This window comes from Belonocnema kinseyi, chromosome 5 (genome assembly GCF_010883055.1).
Source record: "Belonocnema kinseyi isolate 2016_QV_RU_SX_M_011 chromosome 5, B_treatae_v1, whole genome shotgun sequence".
Classification (NCBI taxonomy): domain Eukaryota; kingdom Metazoa; phylum Arthropoda; class Insecta; order Hymenoptera; family Cynipidae; genus Belonocnema; species Belonocnema kinseyi.
Genome location: NC_046661.1, coordinates 27,830,403 through 27,852,875, shown reverse-complemented (window position 1 = coordinate 27,852,875; position 22,473 = coordinate 27,830,403). Strand labels below are relative to the sequence as shown.

The window sequence follows — 22,473 nt, the reverse complement described above, 5'->3', positions numbered from 1 at the left end:
TAACAAAATGCAAAATAAAGTATTATTTTTAATGAAAAACTTCATTCTATGTTTCCGAAGTATAAATGTACTGCTATTTAGATATATTTAGTTTTTGCAGTATTCACAAACGTTTTTGTAACCAATTTCCCCCGCGCAGCCGCAGTGTTATAAAAATCACAGGTATCTCATATCATGAGAACCACACCGTGCAACTATGCACTTACTATGCCTGACCTGTACAATGAAAAACTTCAACACTATCGATATTTTCCTACTTAGTTATTCAATCCCCATCACTCCAGACAAACTTTACTGCTAAATATATATTTAATGAATAATAGATAGGGTTTAAAGAATTCCCTTCCAAGAACTCGACCACTATCGATTTCACAAAAAGTTCGCCTATAATCTATAGAATTAAAAGCCCAATGAAAAATGGACTATACCACGAAATTACTCTTTCTTCAAGGGCTACAAGTTAGTGATAGAACCACCAGAGTGGGTCTCTTAGTTTAGCTGATACCTCGTTTTCTCATATTTTAAAGGAGTAGATTTGATACATTTTTATTAATTTATTATCAAATTGTACCCTGTTTCACCAAGTAAGTAGCAGGTAAGCCACCTTTCATTTTAGTTCCCGAAAAATAACAATAAGGCAAACAGGGAGTGCTTTTGCACCTTTAATTTTAGTTCCCAGAAGGCTAAGGCGAACAGGGCGCGCTGGGGTAAGTCGGTCAAAATCAAATACACGGCATAAGCAATCTCCCACCTCATCTCTGATAGTACCCTGACACTAGTACAAAAGAAATATTTACTAGCACTCTGATTTTTTATATTTTCCAAAAATTCTTCGCGGAATCATTTGTTGGTCGTTTGTTGGTGTTTGTTGGTCAATTTTTAATCTTTTTTGTTGAAAAATGAAAAAAGATATTGTATTCCGAAAAATTGCTTGCACCCGGTGTATAATTGTCACCGCGCACATGTTTCTGCGCAGCGGCTTCTAGGCGGGTCAGCGTACTTGCCATTGGCGCAAAATTTTAAACAACAAAAAATGGCAGGAATACGAAAAAGAGTCTTTGGTTTCGCATTATCAGGTTCGTTATATAAAATTGAGTATAATTAAGTGCAATTATAGTTTGGAAATATATGCATATATATATAAAGTGTCTGTAGATAGTAGAATGATTTTTGAAGATATTTGTTATATTTTTAACAAATTAATTACATTTTCACTAAAAAAAAATGGAATACTTAAATTTTCAGTTAAAAAATCAATTTACAACAAACTACATAAATTTCTAACAAAAATAAGAAATCTCATAATTTTGTAAATATCTCGTGAAATGCGTGTGTTTCATATTCTTATCAAATTCAAATTAATCGCGCTGGTCGGTAAGGTAGTTATTTCATATACCTACAAGCGCTGTAATAAAATCAAACGTGAGTCGCAACACGTTACAATTCACAAGGGTGCTCAGAACTCTAGTCAGGTGACGTTTTCTGCCACGATCCAACCCACTGAAGGTCTAGCCACGCGCAAGTAAAAAAAATGCGGCCAATCAGCAACGATACCAGCTACGCGGCCATGTTGAAGAAGTGAGCGGCATTTTCAAATAGGTGAAACGAACTAATAAAGTTTTTTCAATGTTCCTAAGAATAAAAGTGTTTGTAAATACAATAATTTTAAATTAAAAATTCATTTCATATACAATTATAAGAAGCATATTTTTCATTCAGTTATAGAATACTGAAATTCTATGATTTGAACTTCGAATTACGTGAACAAAAAACAAAGCGTAGCAGTGCAAAATCAGAATTCCAGCATTCTCACGAAAATGTGTTTATTGCATACAAGAGTCTTTAAGAAATAGAAACACATTGTGTTGAAAGCACTCAGTTCCATCACCATCGATATTTCTTCAAACTATTATCGTTTATCGGAAAAATATAATTTCCTTCTTTTTGTAGGCGTTTTACAGTGCGGCATCATCATTCAGAATATTGAACGGAATTGAGGATACAATGGTGAAAAATTACAGGGAATTTCAGGGAAGTCAAAGAATTTTAAGAATTCAAGGAATCCAGAATATTCACAGAATTGGATGATTTCAGGGAATTTAAAGAACTTTACGCATTTTGCTACATTAGACAATTCCAGGAATTCAGATCATTTCGGTAATTTTATAGGATTATGGGGAATTTAAGGAATTCAGCTCGGAATTTAGACCCACGTGAAAAGATTTCCCAGAAAATACTCCTCAATAATTCTATGGAAAATCCATTGAGTTTCCATGGAAATTCCACTAACCTTCCGTTATCAGTACTTCTACCCCTGATCGATTTCGGAAGTCTCGACCTTGGTCCCAAAACAATTCATTTGCACCAGGTATAAAAAATACATATTCCTCGAGGAATTTGAGTTCCAAATTAAGATTAACCACACATAACCCACTTTTCTCAGGGCCCTTAATTGTACAACAATTTTACAAATTTTGAATAATATTGTAACCACCAATTTCCTTTTTCACTTGTCAAACACTTTTCAAATATTCGAAAACATTACGAGCGCAGGGGCTAAACTATTCTCAAGTCTCTGCGCGGGCCGAACTTATCACTTTCGGAAAACTTTTCAGCAAATTCCTTGCAATCATCTGATTGGTCGAATTAAGGACCCTCTAGGGAAGGACGCGACAATCTAGGAACCGATTACGGATTGCTCGAAACACGATTTGGGTCACATCCGGTTGGGCGCTGGTAGTGGGGATGTAGTAACGTGATACAGCTGTTGTGAAGAAGTGTAGTGGCAAAAGTATGACGCGCAGTTATGACGAATTTTACGATTTTCAAACGGAGCCCGCTCTAAAGTGGTATGACGACTTCCGGCCCAAAGGCTAGTGGTGGGGGATCATTGTCGCGTCCTTCCCTAGAGGATCCTTTGGTCGAACAACCTACTCCGCAAATCTGCTACTCTGCTAATATTTATCCACGGAGTCATGATCCAAGAAGTTATGGTCTCGCCACGCGCAACTAAAAAAAGTGAACCAGTCAAATGGCCCGTAGAGATTCGTAAAGTTAAGGTACTATATTATTGTTGAAAATGTGCAACCTGCCATTCTGGTTCCCCGCCAAATTCAAAATCGCTAAATTGATATCGAATTATATAAATACACTTGCATGATATAGATTATTTATTTTTAAATTATACTGAAGCATTGTTATCAAAACAAATTATAAATAAAATTACATGTGATATAATATATGCAATATTTAAATTCGAGGATATGATTTTTTAACCCACACATTTTCCAAAAAGTATCTCTTGCAAAAATTATGATTGAAATCGAAATTTTACTCAGTTTATAAATAGGCGTGCGCTAAAATTATAATCATATGATTTTTAAAATAAATATTAACAAATAATAAAAGATTATAGGTCAAACATTAATACAATACTTTTTTAAGTGTTTATTATGATAGCTATTTATATTTCACATCACACGTCCTTTTTATTTGCGTGGGTTCATGTGCGTCGGTCTGTAGAAAAACGAGTTCCTAACCTTACTTTTTTTCGGTATCTCATTTCGCTTTAATATATCAAAAAAATACTCATAGGAAATTTAATTACATGTAAAAATAATCTTCAGACCCCCTATATTTGAATTATATTGTGATAGTCATAAATATTAGTAATAACTTTACATAATCTTGAATTTAAATTCGGTTTCCATATGTCGCGTCTACAATTTATGATCCACATTGGTAGTCTTGCTCTTCGCCTTAGTGGAAAACGGTAAAGTTTAAATCCATCCTCGTTTCTATTTTTACAAAACGGAGCACTGCAGCAGACTATTTTTCTTATATTCTAAACTTAATTTCAATTAAACTATACAACATGCTTATCGCACTGTTCCCCGCGAACTGTCCAGGAACCAGAATGGCGGTTGCATTTTCCTGTCTAATATAGTATCCTAGTAAAGTGACCTCCATTTTTAGAAGACCTTAGGTAGGAGTTTAAACCGTGTTTAACGCTGCATGTGCAAATTGCAGAAAGACTCGAAAACAGTTTTATAAGTAATCGTATAAATCTAAAATGAAAATCAAAAACGTGTCACTTATATTTATAAAGAATATCGAAAAGGGAAAAACGTGCTATTAAAAATGTTAAGTACTTTGAAACATATTTGTAGAATTATAATTCCGTACTATGTACACGGCTGATTTTGAAAATAACGAAGAAAGTATACAAATTTTCTTGTAGTGTGTTTTTTATTACTGAACTTATTATAAATCATTTGCAGTAATTGCATGAAGTGTGCTAAAGTAATGTTTTTATTATTTTAGCTATTATACAAATTAATCATAAATAATTAAAACTAAAATCATTAATTATAATAATGAAGGATTATTGTGATTATTATAATAATACAATATAATCATGCAATACGGGAGATATATTTATGATCAACAATTTTTATGAAATTTATGACTAGATGTACTAGACCCCCATTAAGCGTATTATTTAAATTTTGATAATTTTAGGACATTTTACAAGTACTACTTCTCTTCTTAAGCGTTTCTTAATAACTGAGACGAAAAAATTGATTTTACTTGAAGTAAAATACCAGTTTCATCCTGACCTAAAACTTAAATTTTTTAAATTTGATCATTTATTTACGGTGCTTTTGTAATGCAACTAGTTTGGTTTTTTTCGCAAAAATAATTTATTTCAGGTAGTGTCTAATTTAATATATAAATAATCCTATTTAATTATTTCCAAAACCAAAATAGTGATAAACATTTTGTTACACCGCTACACCATCACACAAAAATTTCATATTCTCCGAACTGAATAACTTTTTTGATGAAAATATTTTTATTCTCATTCAGAGTCTCCATACCTTGAAATATCACGGGAGGTGTTTTTATACTTTTTTAAAACTAAAAATTGAATTTTTTATCTTAATCCGAAGCCGTGTCCGGTCCAATTTTAGTTTAGTGTAAATTTCAGATTTTCAAGTTTCATATATCGAGGCACCCTAACGGTAGGGTGCCAACGCACGCGACACAGCTTGACGGTACTTAACCAAAAATAAAAGCGATAAAAAACTAACCGAGAAGTTAGCGCTAGAAAGTCTTGCTCGCGTAATTGAGCAAGATGAGGCTAGAAGTTGGCCAAAACTAAAAGATGCTCACTCGCTTCATCAAATCATGAAAGTTCTATCTCGGGTGAGCAAAGGATGACGGTTGCCACTTCTCGCGTTTAGATTATAATCGAGAAGTGGCACCTTCATGCTTTACTCGCCCGAGATAGCACTTTAATGTTTTGATGGAGCGAGTGAGCATCTTCTAGTTTTGGCCAACTTCTAGCTCCATCTTGTTCAATTCCGCGATCTAAAACTTTCTAGTTCTTACTTCTTGGTTAACTTTTTATTGTTTATATTTTTGGTTAAGTATCATCTAGTCAATCGCGTGCGTTGGCATCCTATCGTTAGGACGCCTCGATATAGTGCCCCTAAGCTGCATAACTTTTTCTGATCAAACTTTTTAGACCTCAGCTTTGTAGTATTTAAGTTTGAGAAACGCTGTGCTACATCATGACGCGAAATGATTTGATTTCGTTAGAAAAGCGTCTCTGCGCTGTCATGATACCCAATAAGGAGGCCACTTTACGAGACGCGGCTTGTGCGTATTTCGTACCACCAAGTTGCGGGAGCATAGCTTCTTGGATCATACATACGTTCTGATCATCGACATACAGAAATGGACCGGTAACGCTTTGGGGAGAACTGAAATGGGCTCTAGAGAGAGAAAATAACCTGTTTCAGATAGATTATTTTAAAAACTTGGTAACCTTAAATTCTTCTTAAAATTGGATTGAAAATGCTACAATAATAATCTTTTTACGAGTTCAAAAATAATGTAAAAACTGTCAAAAATTTGAACCATATTTCTATAACATAAAAAATAACCATTTGTATTGCATAGGTACAAAACTTCATATTTTGAGGTTTTGTTTTTGTTGTAACATTTTTTATTTTACTATATTCAATAACTTTACTTACGTATGAAAATATATCCCCATATAAACGTCTTGACAACGCCCACAAACTACACAAGCTGCCACTATTTTTTATATTTATTTACCATAAATTATACTCAAATAAATTATAAATAAATCAATTCTGAAAAGTGCGATGAACGTCACATTATTGGGACACCCTTGATACAAGGCAGGGCACTGTGCTGCGCCAAACTTCACCCAAGGAAAATATTCTCGACCAATCAGCTTTATCTAGAAAGAGATACGTATAATCTTATGTTTTTTCTCTCTCTAGAGCCCATTACCATTTTCACCACAGAATTACCGGTCCATTTCTATATGTCGATGGTTCTGACTGCGGTAACTGTATATTTATTGCGTTTAAACACAATGCTAACAAGGAAGGGGACATGCGCACTGTGATTTGCTATCTTCTTTTCTCCCGCGAGAAGTGTGCGAGTGAGTGCCAGTGCTTGACAACCACCACACATATTACCTAATATTGTACTGTCACATTATTCAGTCTGCACATTTTATATCATTTAATGATTACAGTTAAATCTGTATTACTTACCCATACTTTCTAGGTCACAATTTGTCAACTTAATTCTGTACAAAACACACAGAAATAAATAAGCACGTATATTGACAAACTCAATTGGCAATATTTACAGGAACATAACCTCAGTATATGGTTCTCATTCAACACGGCATTCACATGCACATTTCTTACGGGAGAAAAGGAGATAGCAAATCACAGTGCGCATGTCCCCTTCCTTAGAGAATTGGGTTTAAACGCCTAAGTCTGGCAATAAATGTACAGTTACCGCAGTCAAAAGTCGAACAGCATGATCGGTCTCCTTATTATTACTCCGTGTGTGGATTTATGTCCTGATACTGCATTTCATTCTGTGGTTCTGGCCGCAAGGGGCGCCACCCATCGCTAAACATGACGAATATTTGTGGATAAGTTGGGTGTTTGCTTGATAGTGGCCGTAATGGCGGTTTGTCGTTTGTTCTTAACACTGAGTCTATGCGGTTCATTAAAACATTTGCAGATTTAATGTTTTCTGCGACCTGCTGAACATCTTGCTAACCATAAATACCATCCGTTAATCGCACTTTTGTGACGGATTAAAAATTTCATCATGGCAAATGAGGTAAGTTGACTTTTTCTTATTGAGCTGCGTCGTTGACGCAGTTCTGTGTTTTATCATTTTTATTCATATAACATCTAGAAAATGATTTCTTTGTGTTAGAGGAATGACACAATTGTTCTATTTTTTATTTTATAGCCAAAAGTGAAACCCACTGACGAGGAAGAGGTCTATCGCACAAGGAATTACCGTGGTAAGTTTCTTTTTTTTTTTTTTGAAGGCTGGATTTTTGTCGGGGCTAAGGTTAATCAACTTGGTAAATGCAGATTTATTATCTTTCAAATTATAACTAAATTAAATAATAGTTTTTATAATTATAGTAGCATATTTAGTATTTATATTTCGCAAAAATTTAGTTGTATAGAATATGTGTGATAGGAACCTAATTTACACCGGGTGTGCCAAATGAAACAAGAATCGATTCTATAGACATTATTTGAATCGGAGACCGAAAGAATGCCGATTTTCGCGAATTTTAAGCAGTCAACATCAATTTAGGCAGATTTCGTTGAATACTTTTTTATGTATTTTAACCGGAACGTCATTTACTGGTCGAGTTGTGTGAAATATAAGAAATTCTGCCGGCAAACGTCGTTCTGACTTGCGGTGGTTCCGATAGAAAAATAAATTTAACGAAGTTTTGCTGAGTTGCTGGTAGATATCTGGTAACAGATAGAAATGATTAAGTTTATGAAAACGATTAAAAATTTCACAAACCGAAATTATTCGATTCAAATATGTCATTTATTTGACTTTTTTAATATAAAAGTCTATTGACAATGGGATTCCTTTTTTTTCTAAATTGCTTAATAGTTTTTCCCTTTATTTTTTTTCAAACGCATTACTGTTTATAGATTTTTGTTGACATGTAACGCATGCATTTAATTTTCCTCAGTTAAATGTTTGTAATTATCTTTGAAAACTATCGCTTTGCAGTTCGTCGAGAACATTCCACGTACATTCCAGTTGTCCATATCCGAAGCAAGTTGTCAACCCTCTTATGCAAACCTTTCTAATCTGCGTGTCAACTCTCAATTTAATCCGATGGATACCAGGCTCATTAGTAAATCATATTCAATCCGAACCCACGTTAGAACCATTTTTCAATCCGTGCTTCTAATCCTTTTGTGTTCGCAGCACTTATTTAAACTCAATTAGAATGAATCTGACACTAGTCCGAATGATTGAGTGTGAATCCTAAGCCAATTCGAATGAATGCCACTACAATCTGAAACAAGCTCTCATTCATTGGACGCTGGGTTCCGATTGGTTTCGTATTCACTCACAAGGAGAGTGCAGGTAACGGGGGTCACCGAGCTTAATAATCTTTTAGGAGCGAAGAGTGCTTAATATGGGATGAAAAAAGCCCAAACCGTTTGCCCAGGTACGAAGCGGTTTTCGAGAAAGAAGGGTTTAAAGAAATACGCGCCCAATGACTACCGGTCGAATTATAGAGCGGTCAGTCCAGCCGCGATGGCATAGTGGTCTAGTTTCTAGACTGGGGACTGCTGTCATGCGTTCGCGCCCGTGCACTTCTTTATATATTTTTTATTCAATTAATTTAACCTTAAGCATGGATAATTATTACAAAGATTATAAAAATAATAATAAATAATTTTTTAAAGATATTTTAATACTTCAAAAATTATTATTTCTCACACAAAAGTTTTTTATCAATAATTTGATGTTTATAAATTATTTTTAAGCAATAAACATTATTTTGTAATGTTTCTATATTTTTAGGAACGAAAAATTAATTTTTAAAATTTTATCTTTAAAAAGTTGAAAATACCTAAAAATATAAACGCCGGAGTTGGGTTACAAGTACCTAATGATATTTAAAATGAAGATTACGTATTAGGTCTAAATAATATTATTTTATTGTTTTAACATTATTCGTTCTCATCCTCGTCTTCGAAAGCAAATTTCGTGCAAACCTTAGGATGATAATCATCGTAAAAACATTTGAAACATAGGCATTTCGCACACCATGTACATTTTACAAAACTAACATTTTTGCACGCACAATGATTTTTTAAGAGTGTTATGGGCGAACAGAGTTGATTGAGGTATACAAAAATTCTCGCTCCATCGTTAATTTCGCCCTAAACCAAACGTAGCGAATAATTTTTTCAAAACCTGGTGTTGAAAACTGATGATGTACAAGAGAATGCATTTTTATGGCATCTTTCCGTGAAACTATTTCGCGTTCCTCTTTCAATAGGTCTGTAGCTTTTTGCAATCTCTTGATGACATTTTTTATTTGTCTATAAAAGTAGACATCGCAGGGCTGACGCAAAGGGGTGCATTTTTCAGGGATGACTGTTAAAGTATAAGTCACTTCTCCAGAGTCATCTACAAAATTTTCATCATGTAGAACATTATCAGTCTGTCCATCCCAAGAGTCAATTATGAGGAGAAATTTTTTCTTTTTCACGTACGGTTTCAAAGTGGTTTGTAGATATTGTTTATAGAGATCCTTTGTCAGTTTTCCCGATTTTGAGGCGACAGCAACGTTTTTGTATTCTGCCACCAATCTATCCAGTTTTCTTGACAATTGGACCAAATTTATTCCCACTTTCCTGCATACACATGAAGACAAGGGGAAGTAACTGGCCAGAAGCTGTCGTGTATGAGTAGGTAGTTTTGTTCAAGTCCTTTTTTCGCACGTAAACAGATTTTTCTCCTTGGAATTCTAGCGACCGATTATATTTAGTCTAATAGTTGCAGCCAGACTGATCCATATTTATTACGAAATCCAATTTAAATTTCGAAATAGCAATTCTGGTTTGCCGCTGGAACCTTTTGGCTGCTTCCAAAGTTTCATCCACCGTGGTTTATCCTACTCACAAATTTCGTCACCTTTCGTTGCTTGATCCTTTGCCTTCGCTTAAACTCGTTCGCCCAAGGCGATAAATCGATCAATAGTTTCTGAGTCAATGTGACAAATTCTTGTTCCGCCGGTATTCACATTCTTTCTCCATTCAACGAATTTATTCTTTCTTTTCAATTTACCTGATCGTTTTGTTTGAAAACTTTTGAGACTCCACTTTGGAGATATGTCAGCTAGGGCAACTGCCCTTTTCTCATAGGCCAGAGAGATATATTCTTTAGGTGCTGTCTCATAATCTTCTGGATTATAATCTGGATCTTTTTCTGGTTTCTTTGTACACTATTTGACAATAAAGAAATATTTTTTATTATTATTTTTCAGATTCTACTTTAATACAAAAAAAGTTATGAGTTGCTACATAAATTATCAGAAATTTACCTCTTTAAATAAACTTCCAACAGAATCTTCATCAAAAACAATCAAATCCTCCTCGTCAATCCAAAAATAATTCTTGATCTCCAAATTGCTATTAGCAATCGCTTCACTCATACTCGAAGATTTTGCAGTACATTTTCCACTTGGATTCTTAGTCAACAGTTTCAAACTTTCGTACACGGAATTTGCTTCAAGAAGAGTTTTCGTAAAATTATTCCGGTATTCTTGATTTTCCAAAATACTCTCATCAATATCCACTTCAACATTAATGTTCACTTCTTTACTGGTTGATGCTCAAGGTTCTTCGTCCATCTCCATTTCTTTAAATATTTAACCCTTAAATGACATACGTCATTTTAACCTAGCGTAGAAAACTATAAATAATTTCTTGAGTTTTTAATATACTTACCTGAAACTTATTGTTGAACTTTCACAAAAGTTGGATAGCACAGTTCACAATTGTTCACAGTTCACAGTTGTTAGTACAATGTTTTGCGACGAAAGATCATGCTTTACTGACGCATTACAAAATAATAATGTTTATTGCTTAAAAGTAATTTATAAACATCAAATTATTGATAAAAAAAACTTTTGTGTGAGAAATAATTATTTTTCGAGTTTTAAAATATATTTAAAAAATTATTTATTATAATTTTTATAATATTTGTAATAATTATCCATGCTTAAGGTTAAATTAATTGAATAAAAAAAAGTGCACGGGTTCGAACGCATCACAGCAGAGGCCCCAGCCTAGAAAATAGACCACTACGCCATCGCGGCTAGACTGACCGCTCTACAATATGACCGGTGGTCATTCGGCGCGTATTTCTTTAAACCCTTTTTTCTCGAAAACCGCTTCCTATCTGGGCAAACTGTTGGGCTTATTTCATCTCATATTAAGCACTCTCGCTCCCAAAAGATTATTAAAATCAACTTTTAATGGGTTATTTCGGGTTATTCGAGGACGATAACTCTTAAGGCGCTTCAAGCGGTTGTTAAATTCGCTAGGTCTAAACTATATCTAAACGGTTGAGTTATGGAACGCCATATTTTAAGTCTGCCTCAAACGGCTGTCGGTTTCGTTATATCCAAACTACGTCTAAATGGATGAATTGTTGGCCGCAATAGTTTAACCACCTAATCTAATTATACCGAACCGTTCAGCTACCTTTTTTTCCCCGCAAATGTTTTTGTTTTTTGTAATTGAAAGTGGAGAGTATTTTTTCTCGCTTGAAAAACGGGCGCGCTATGTACAGTACACGGGGGTATTGGGTACGGACATGACCTTGATATTAACCGGATATGACAGGCAGCGTCCGCGGCGGCTAAAGCCTGAAATTCCTAGTGGATAAAAATTTTACATTTATACAAGTTCGCACATGTAAATTGTTTTTTTAATATAATAAATAAAGACATGATTGCTTTGAAAACGAATGTAACATTTTTCAAAACGAAACTAAATAATAGAGGAAACTTTCGTGCAAAAAGATTTAGTGAAAAAATTGTCTTTTCATTCCAGCTAAACCCGTTCTAGTTTTGTTGTTGGTTATGAACATAACCATAAAAATTGTCGGTAGAATGTCAAAAAGCGGATTGATTATATATATTGTAATTAGAACATGATTTTAAACTATTAGTCATTTTATCAATTTTCATCCGGAAACATTGAATGAAGGAAAAAGTTTAGCAGTAATTCATGTGGCATTAAAAGGATTTATAATTATAAATTTCCTAACATTTTTCTTTATGTTAAAAAGTATTTATAAATTATAAATGAGATACGGGACACTCAATAAAAAATTCAAATAAATAATGACATGTAACGTGTTTGCTTCAAATTTTGCTTTTGATAAGTATTACTATTTTGTGAATTTACTATTATAGATATTATGTATTTTTAAGGTTTTAGTAAAAATTTACTCTAACTTTATGAACATAAAAAGCAAAATATGTGCCACAGGCATCTTAGGACATGAAAATACCAATCATCTTTTATCCGGAATTGTGTAATTTGCATACTAGAATATCCCTATGTTTAAAATAGAGAAAATTAGGAATATGTTTAACATTGATTAATTAATTTTCAATTATTTCAACAAATTTAATTTCTTTAAATAATTTTTCTTTCGAAATTTCTTTTTTTCTTAAAAATTATTACTATTAGTCTAGTGAAATATTTATTAACATTAATTGATTAATTTCCAATCATTTAAACAAACTGAATTTGTTTAAATAATTTTTTTCTCAATTTGTCAAATTAATAATTATTACTCTTCAGTAAAATATTGACCACCATTAACCACATTGACCATTGACCACAATTAAATTCAAAGAAAATTTATTCCATAAATATTATGGGATAATTAATTTTTCTAATCTCAAAATTTCACAACTAGCATTATGTTTACAAAATAATAAATCGTATAAATATAATATTTCTGACTTAATTAATACAATAATTTTTCCAGTTATATTCGTATTTTTTTCAAAAAACAAGAGTATTGAAATACTTTATGTGATATTTGTAATCCGATAGGAGATCTGTCATTGACAAGAGAAATTCAAAACGCAACTACGACCAAACCGTTAAATAAACTCATGCAAAAGTTTTTTTGCCTAACTCGAGATTTTATCAGCTTTCCTACAGGCATTCCCGTTATCTGATAATGAAACTCTTATTTTTAATATAAATTTATTTATTTTCAATCACATGTAAATAAGTGGAATTCATCCCTAAGAAATTGCCACTTTTAGGTAACAGATGGCGCCAGGCCGCTTCCATGACCGTACCCAATATGGAGGGCGCCGGGCAAGAGCGGAAAGCTCTTTGTTAATACATTTGTTATGCATTATTCAGTCAGAAAACAAAATGGTATGTCTTCTATTTGACTTAAATTTTTTTTAAGTTATCGAAAAAAAATGTTTGATCAAATCAAAATTCTTTTTGAAAATAGAGATTTGTTCTACGTGAGTAATTTGGGAAGACAATCGAATCCGCAAATCGCTCAATTTTATTTTCGAACTTTTAAATTCTTTTTACAGGGTTCATTTATGTGGGCGAGGTCAAGCCCTCTTCATAAAACCTTGAAAAATTATTTTTTATTGTTTAAACGTAAAAATTGTGAAAATCAGTTAATACGAAAAGTGAGGCTTGAAACTTAGAAACTCACATTTTTTCTACTTTCTCCTATATTGAAAGCAAACAAAAATGAGCTTCACCTAATTTATAACTGACTCGACTTCAAAAATCTTTTTTGTATTCTTTATTGTGTAAATACTGCATTAAGTTATTATACTTTAACAAGAAGTGTTGACTCTTTTGTAACTGAAAGCGTCTGCACGTACCGAAAAAATCTGGCTATTTGTACTGAAATTTCGGTGCACGTGGCCACGGGGTAGGTATTCTACTATGCGACCGGATTACCTCGTAAAAGTCGCTTAGAAATCGAAAAAGTTTTCAATCGCTCTGTAGTCGCTATTTTTTGGTTGTAATCGATAGTTTTCGATGCCCTGAGAAGGAATGTAACGGTCGCAAGAAACAGTTTCAGCATAATAAAACATGAATCAACTGCCTGACGGGAAAGAATTAATGGTGGGAGGTGGTGAGGAGTGGGGTGTCCTTCTTTTCATACCCAGTCATCTGGTCACCCTGCTCGTGTATTATATAGACCTCCGCTTCAGCAGAGTTTCAAACATAAATAAACATTAGAATAGGTAATAATATTACTGGCTTTCAATTCTTATTAAATATATAGTAAATACATTTTCTTATAAACTTTAATTTGTTTACAATGTTCAAAAGGTTCAAAAGGTTCAAAATTTAAAAAATAATCCATTTTTGAATTTTATTATGAAAATCATTGGAGTAATGAATCATTATTGTAAATAGGGTTGTTTCCAAAGTCAGATAGCTTTTTTCGAATAAATGTATCTTATCGTATATACAATTCTAATTAAAAAAAAAACCTGGAACTATCCTTGAATTTTGTTTTAAACCTTGAAAACCTGGAAATCTCCTTGCTTTTTTCACGCAAACCTTCAATTTTAATTATTCTTTTAATTTATTTTAATACAGTAATTTCATAGAAATGCGAAGGGTAATTTAATTTTTTTAGCCTATCATGAAAGAAGCATCTCGTTTAGAAAAAATCTTTCTTCTGAAAAATTTTTTATTCGTCAAGATATAATTTATCTTTTGTTTATTACAGAATGAATAAAGATATTTCATGGGAAGATGGTCGTGGGGGCTAAAGCGTAGGCTTTGGACCCACTCCTTCGGCTTGCGGGTTCGATTCCCTCCTCGCACTCTGGAAGAGTCTCGGCAGCCCATGCGGTGAACACTAGCCTAGCAAGGGAGTTGTTCATCTCCGGAGAGTCGTGGGGGCGGTACCTCTAGAGAAAAAGGGTTTCTCTAAGTACTTAAAGCTGTTGCTCTTGGTGGTTCGGAACCCACCTTAAACTTTAGGTCCCCCTCCCACCACCAAGTAAGTGTGTGGGGTGTGTGTAAAGGAATAGAGAAGAAGGTGCAAGAAAAATGTAAACCCTTAGGGGACACATTAGAAGCTTCCAAATAAAGATATTTTAAGGCACTTTTTGTTGAGGTGTTCAACTTATAAATTACTAAAATTATTAGTTTAAAATTTCGACGTTAATTCAGCTTCAGAATTAGAAAAAGGGGTACATTACACCAGATATAAAAAATTTGAAACGATTTCAAGGGGTTTTAAAATATTTTAGAAGCTTTCAAAATATTTCAAATAATTCAATGACTTCAACGAATACAAAAGATTTTCAAAACAAAGATTCAAGAAAAATTCTATAAACATTTCAAAATATTCCACAAAGATTTCAAGGATTTCATACATTCAAAAAAGGCATGTACACTACATTAAAAATTTTTCACAAAAATTCCACAAAGATTTCGAACATTTCATAAAGATTAAGAACATTTCACAAAGATTTCGAACATTTAACAAAGATTTTAGAACGTACAAAAGGGTTTAAATATTTTAAAAAGGGTATATTAAATCACATTTCTAAGATTTCAAAACATTTCAAAGATTTTAAACAATTTCAAATTTTTTTAGAAGATATCAAAAAATTTCACTAAGATTTGTAATAATTTGAATAATTCTAATGAATTCACTAAGATTGCGAACATTGCAGTAAGATTTTAAAACTATCAAAAGATTTTAGAAGATACTAAAAGATTTCACTAAGATTTGAAATAATTTAAATAATTTCAACGAATTCACAAAGATTTCGAACATTTCGCTAAGATTTCGAACATTCCGCAAAGATTTTAAAGATTCCAACAGGGGAATTTGGTACACCAGATTTCAAAGATTTTAAATCATTAAAAATTTTTTTAATGATTTCAAAACATTTCAAATATTTTCAACGATATCAAAATTTTTTATAAGATTTCAAAAGTTTTCAAATATTCCAGTGATTTTAAACGATTACAACAAATTTCATAAAGATTTCACAAATATTTCAAATATCCCAGTGATTTCATACGAATACAAAAGACTTAGAGGATATTTCACAATTTATTTACAGAATTCATAAGGATTTCAAAAGAATTTAAAAAGATTTCAAAACATTTAAAAGATTTTAAGCGCCTTAAAAAGGTTTCAACACATTTGAGAAGATTTCAAAAGACTTCAATTATTTTAAACAAATACAAAAGATTTCGCAAATGAAGATTAAAGAAAGAGTCCACAAAAAATGCCAATAAAAAATAAAATGGCTCATTTTTTACATGTATGACAAACGTTTATTTCATTATTTGATGTAAAAAAGGAGAACTGGAAAATTTTGATTTCTTGACCTGAAAACCCTGGTAAAGACCTTGATTTGGTTACTAAGGATCGCTAGACACACTGTATTACCAAAATAGTATAAATTTTAATGTTATCTTTAATTTTCAATAACTTCCGAAATAGTCAACATTTTTCAATGTTCTTGGCCTCATTTTTAAGCTTTTCTTTACCGTATCACAACAGCTTATGAGTATAAATCGTAAACATTTTTTTTTGAATCGCAAGAACTTGAAATGTAAATGTTTTGAAATTTATACTCGTAAGTTGTTGTGATACAATGAAAAAATGACTTGAAAATGAGCCCAAGAACATTGAAAAATGTTGATTATTTCGGAAGTTATTGTAAATTTAATAAAACATTGAAATTTACACTATTGTTGCAATATCTAATTAAAAACTAGACAACTTAGCTTCACACTGGGCTTAATTTATACAGAATTTCGAAAATAATCAAGCTTTTAAAGACAAATGTTTTTAGCTCTGCTTTAATTAAAATTAAGAGAATTTATTCTGTCATAAAAAAAGAGGTGGCCTAAAAATTTTACACGGCAGTGTACCTGAACTTCAATTTTGAATAGATTTGTTATGAAAAATAAAATGCATTACTAGAAATTAATACAACGATCGCAATTCGTGTGCATGCGGCCCTCGCTTCGCTCAGACAGCAAACTTCACACTCGTTGCAATCGCCGTGTTTCATCCTTTGTAATGCAAAATACTATTTTTAATTTAATGTTGGAATATGAATTTTGTATCACAATGTCGATTGGAGGGCCTCTTTGACGTCAAAAGAGTGGTATTTTCCATCAATCACGGTTTGTGTGTCACTGATTCTACAATATCTTTTTCTTTACCGATGTTTTGTTTTGGTTATGTGCACATCGAAAATGGAAGTCGCAAAATATTGTTTAAAAAACATTAAAAACATTTAAAGCAAAAACTTTTATATAAAGAATTAATTGAAAAAGTACTTATATATTCTACAAAGATTTTTTAATTAAAATTTTGCCAAGATAAAAGTAACTAAAAAAGTATATGCGGAATTAGAAACGAAAATAAACAACTTGTGCGCTTGGCTCATATTGCCTCATGCCTAGGGTGGGATGAGTCAGGCACTGGGACGGGATGGGCTACTTAATTAAATGACATATTATTTATAAGTAAGAGTATTGTTCAGGTAGAGTATTTTAAAACGAAAACATATCTTGCACATATTTTTACAAAATTGAACGTAAAATTTAAAGTATTTAACGTTAAAATGGTGCAGTCCTTAATCCTAAACTCTACTGTAACTAACACTACAAAGAGTAAATAGAAAAACGATTTATACCAACATATATTTTAATAATTGTATTAGAGAAATGAACATAGCAATTTTTCGACTTACCCATGTATATTGTCTCAGTAAAAGTTAAATTCTACAATACGAAAACTCCCCAATACTAGACTGGTCTATTACAGTTCCTACATGACACTGAATTGCATATATATTGGGGTATTAAGCCGTTAAAAAAATGTTTGCCATATTTTTCAACCGCAACAATGTTTTTATTATTTTTATATGATTTTACGAGTTTTCAAACAAAGTTACTTAATAAATATACCAGAAAACAGTGCTCTCTTCTGGTTGATAGCAACTCATATTATGTTCTAATACAGACCTATAACAGTGCTGCTGTCATACTTTTTCTGAGCTTTTTTGCCGACAATATTAGCTTTTTATACGTTTACACCAGAATGAACACTACACAATCTGATAATATGAAACATTGCATTCTAACCTACTGACTGCTACACTAAGAGGTTAGTTTAATGTATAGGAAGAGGTGGTTTATTCCGCCCCATATGACAATTTTTAGTCAAATCAAAATTTCACCTATTTCGGTTTAACAATTATATGTAAATCTGTTCAAAACTGAAGGTTTAATAAATAAGGTATCTAAGTAACCACTGAAAAAACATATAATATGTGATTTTGTGTGATTCTTCAATTTTCCAAACAAATGCAAAACAGCAGAATGCAGTTCTTAACATTTTCGCTTTCGTTTTTTCCAAATTTACTCAACATTAAGCGAAAAAATGAAAAAAAAAGAAGTTTGATAAGTTTCTTCCTGACTCATTGGAAGACATTCTTGGTTCACTCCGTAAAAAAATTGAGCCTATTATTTTAAAAATAGCTTAACTCTCAATTTCCTTATAAAACTTGTTTAAATAACTAATAATACTTGGGAATTTACAAAGTGTCACAGAAGAAAGTCATCCGAAATATATTCTTAGTTCAGTCGGCACAAAAAAATTGCGCCTGTTCCTTGAAAAATAGCCAAGCTCTAAATATATAAACGAAAATTGTTCAGCTAATTGAGAATTGTAAATTTTCAAAGCATAATAGAAAAACTCATCGAAAAGATATTCTCAGGCAATTTTTTTGAAAAATTGAGCTTATTCGTAGCAAAAAGATGAAACTCTTAATTTTTCTATCTAAAATGTTTTAAGAATCAATAGTTCTTGTAAATTTACAAAGCAACCTAGTAAAGACTCATCGGATATATATTCTTAGTGGAATCGTAGGATAAAGGCCAAACTCTTAATTTTTAATCGAAAATGTTTAAATAATTAATATTCTTGTAAATTTGCGAAGCATGGTAGAAAAAAAAAATCATCGGAAAGATATTCTTAGTTACACAAGAACGCCTGTATACTGGCGGTTGATTTAATGATTCCAAGAACTGCTGGCCCACGCAGTTACATAGCCGTGTGCTAGTGTGTGGCAGTGTCAACAATTAGTCGCCACCAGTTTACAAGTCTGTTTACGTTTCCAATGACTGATTTAATGGCAAGGCCGTTGCGAGGCAACCCCCGAAACCTCCGTTATATTGGAGTTATTGTGTAATTCTGTAAAAAAATTAAGCTTATGCTTAGAAAAAGACCGAATTCTTCATTTTTTATCGAAATAGTTTGAATAAATAATATTCTTGTAGTAAAAAGTTCAAACTTCATTTTTTAATCTGAATTGTTTAAATAATTAATAGTTCTTGTAAATTTACAAAGTAAAAAAGTAAATAGTAACCGGATAAACATTGTTAGTAGACTACGTAAACAAATTGACTCTTAGAAAAAAGGTCAAACTCTTAATTTTTTAATCGAAATAGTTTAAATATTTTCTTAGTGGACTCCGTAAATAAATTGCCTCGTAGAAAGAAAGGCAAACTCTTAATTTTTCCATCGAATTCGGCACGATCTTTGTAACTTAATCGCTAGGAATGTTTACATCGATAGTGTGAACAGATGCCTCAAACTTGCCTTGACGCAGTAGAGCTGGTGTAACGCGTTTTCTATAACACTGGGACTTCAACGAAATAACAATAACAATATGGGAAGCTTGGACCAACTTTCAAATGTAGGATAATTTTTCGGGACTCAACTCCGTAGAAAAATTTGTAAGAATACTACTCTGATGTATTTTTACAAGTGTTACAATTTTCTTTACACAGGCAAATATCACAGTATTCCAAGCTTAATTTGTGGCAAAAGTGTAACAGATTCACGCATGGTTTATTTCCATCACAAGAACAGAAGTACTTTTCAAGCAGCTCCATTGCTGTTTCGCCTTCAAAATAACTTGGATACAGCGTACCGTTTGTCTCCAACCAGCCACAATCTGTATGTTCTATCCACGAAGTACTACAAGGAAACTACATGCCATGTATTTGAACTGCCGCCAGTTCGCGATCGAGTGTCCTCGGATTTTCTCCGTAGCGAGATTTATTTCCAGGTAAGAGCGCCCTTTCAGAGAAAATGTAACGAAATTGTCGTCTGCTACTATAGAAATCGTAGTTCCTCAATTTCGTATATGTAGCGATCTCATCTGGGATTACATAAACATCTGACGTCAGGCGATCGCGGTTGGTGGCTGTTTTCTACCATCTCCGTTACAGGCGTGCGATTTCCTTGTAGTATTTCGTGGTTCTATCAATTGAATTTTCGCAGCAATAGCTTGAGTCCATTCATTTAACTGCCACGAGCTTCGTAAATTGTGTTAGTATTAGCTATGGTAGTGAAGGAAAGTAGTTTATCAATGGCAGAATTTTTTCACTTGCTACATTGTATCGCAGCGAGTTTACATTATTTCGTATAGTTTTGGAATTCTTTCTAGGATCATACATATCAGCCAAAAATGAACTGACAACTTCTGGCACTTCTGAAATAGGTAAAGTACGAAAATTCTAAAGCTGCTGAAAATGTTCTTCCATATTTTGTATGGCTATAAATATCATCTTTTTATTAATTCCGAAAACGGAGTATGATATGGCAAAGCCAGTAAGTGCATGCATGGACGCTATACGTTATGATTAAGTTTAGTTGTTAAAATTTGAATTAGAATGTGTCGCGATTGTAGTGCAATAAAAGTAGCATCAAGTTATTAGTGTCTAAAGATTTCACAATAAGTGGACGATTTATTGTTCGTGATGCCTGAATTTGCTTTACGTGAAAATGAGGTAGAAGCTGTAATAACTTCGACACTTTCTCGAGGTTTCAGTCCGCCATCAAGAAACACTTTCGTAGTAGATCGCTCTGCTAGTATTGCACATTTTTCTAAATTTTCTTGTAGAAAAGTTTATACAAATTTGGTCAGCTCAGATTTTGTTTTGTTATTTCGAGGAAGTTTCTTAACACAAGGAAAAGGCCTGCCTCCATTGATATAGATCTTTATATTGATAAATATCATTGATATATATCTTACTTCTTGTTTCTAGTACGGCGATTAGTTAAACCTACTTTGCATTTTTTTAGAGCATGCAGACTTGGCATAGTTGTATTATATACCCCCAGCTTACCCCGTTCGGTGACTCCTATGGGACGGGATCATTCCCCCACTTGACCTTTAGTAGTAAAGCATATGTCGACCATGGCGATGATTCGTGGAAGCGGGTTGCCTACCTTTCAGGGATACAAACAGAAAATACCGAAATCACAGTGCTTCTCTCAATATGTCTTGTCAAAGATCGTTCGATTTTAGTTAAAAATTAATTTATTTATAAAGCTAAAGAGAAAAAAATGCCATCAATTTACGAAAATAAAAGACACAAATTAAATTCTTTGAATATATAAGAAAGATGACATGTCAACAATGCTTTGGTATTAGGAAATGGCACTAATAAAAGTTTTTTTTTTGGCTAGCAGAGGTACAGAATTCATAACATGCAACTTTTGCTTTCGAACAGTTGCAATTAGCCGAATACTTTTTCTTGCATTTGCATGAAATAGTGGTGGTTTTGCAGGCTTCATGCTCTGTAGGTCCAACGTGAGCAGTATTAAAATCTCACCAAGTGCCGGCGAGCACTATTCACAAAAGGGAAGCCCCCGGAGTGCATTCCGCCAACTGAAGACTCGCTAGAACTTCAGATAAGATCAGCAGCCTCCGATGGACAAAAGGCCAGCAAGATGCTCCATGCAGTGATAGACTTGCCCAACTCTTCTCTATGTGGTTGAAAATTATGCTCAGAAGGATGGACTATTCACTATAGATCTGGACCTACAGTGCAAGAAGCCAGGAAAACCACCACTATTTTTTAAAAGTTACATGTTATGAATTTTGTACCTCCGCATGCCAAAAAGACTTTTATTAGTGCCATTTTTTAGTTCCAAAGCATTTTTGACATTTCATCTTTCTTTTATATTTGAAGAATTTAATTTGAGTTTTCTGTTTTCGTAAATTTATCACATTATTTTCTCCTTAGCTATACAAATAAATTAATCTTCAACTACAATTAAACTATCTTTGACTTCCTTACTGAGAGTTAGTGAATAGACCTTTTCTAAATAGTTGTTTACCAAAGATCAACAACCCTAGAGGTAAAATATGAATCTTCAGAAGACAGAAGTGAAGTAAAGTGTAGTTTCTTCAAAAAATACCGCAGGTATACTAGTTGTGCAAGACCTTTTGATAGAAATACTGTGATTCCGGCATTTGCAGTGTGTGCCCTTGAAAGGTAAACAACATGCTTCCACAACCCATCGGCATGGTCGACATATCCCTTAAACTACTAAAAGTCAAGTGGGGGATCGATCCCGGCCCATAGAAGTCACCGTAATGGACGATTTGTTAAGTCTTTAAAACCTACCGCTGTTAGGTTAGCAACCCACTATATTGCTGCTCTCCAGGGATTGCAACCTTGTTTCCACTCATAAAAAGTAAGCTAT

General features: G+C 33.0%; 1 protein-coding gene across 5 annotated transcripts in view; it reads left to right on the top strand.

Annotated features, from left to right (window-relative positions):
* Window positions 1-22,473, top strand: part of LOC117173485 (transcriptional regulator ATRX homolog) — a 241,022-nt gene that overhangs the window by 7,904 nt on the left and 210,645 nt on the right. The window contains exons 1-2 of one of the 5 annotated variants that reach the window (XM_033362090.1): window positions 6,892-7,182; window positions 7,318-7,372. The exons of 2 other annotated variants lie outside the window; for them this stretch is intronic. In XM_033362090.1, coding sequence (XP_033217981.1) covers window positions 7,171-7,182; window positions 7,318-7,372 — 67 coding nt within the window. In that variant the 5' untranslated portion in view covers window positions 6,892-7,170. Of the gene's footprint in view, window positions 1-6,891; window positions 7,183-7,317; window positions 7,373-22,473 lie in introns of those variants that run through there. 2 more of the 5 variants (XM_033362089.1, XM_033362093.1) reach the window with 2 other exon arrangements.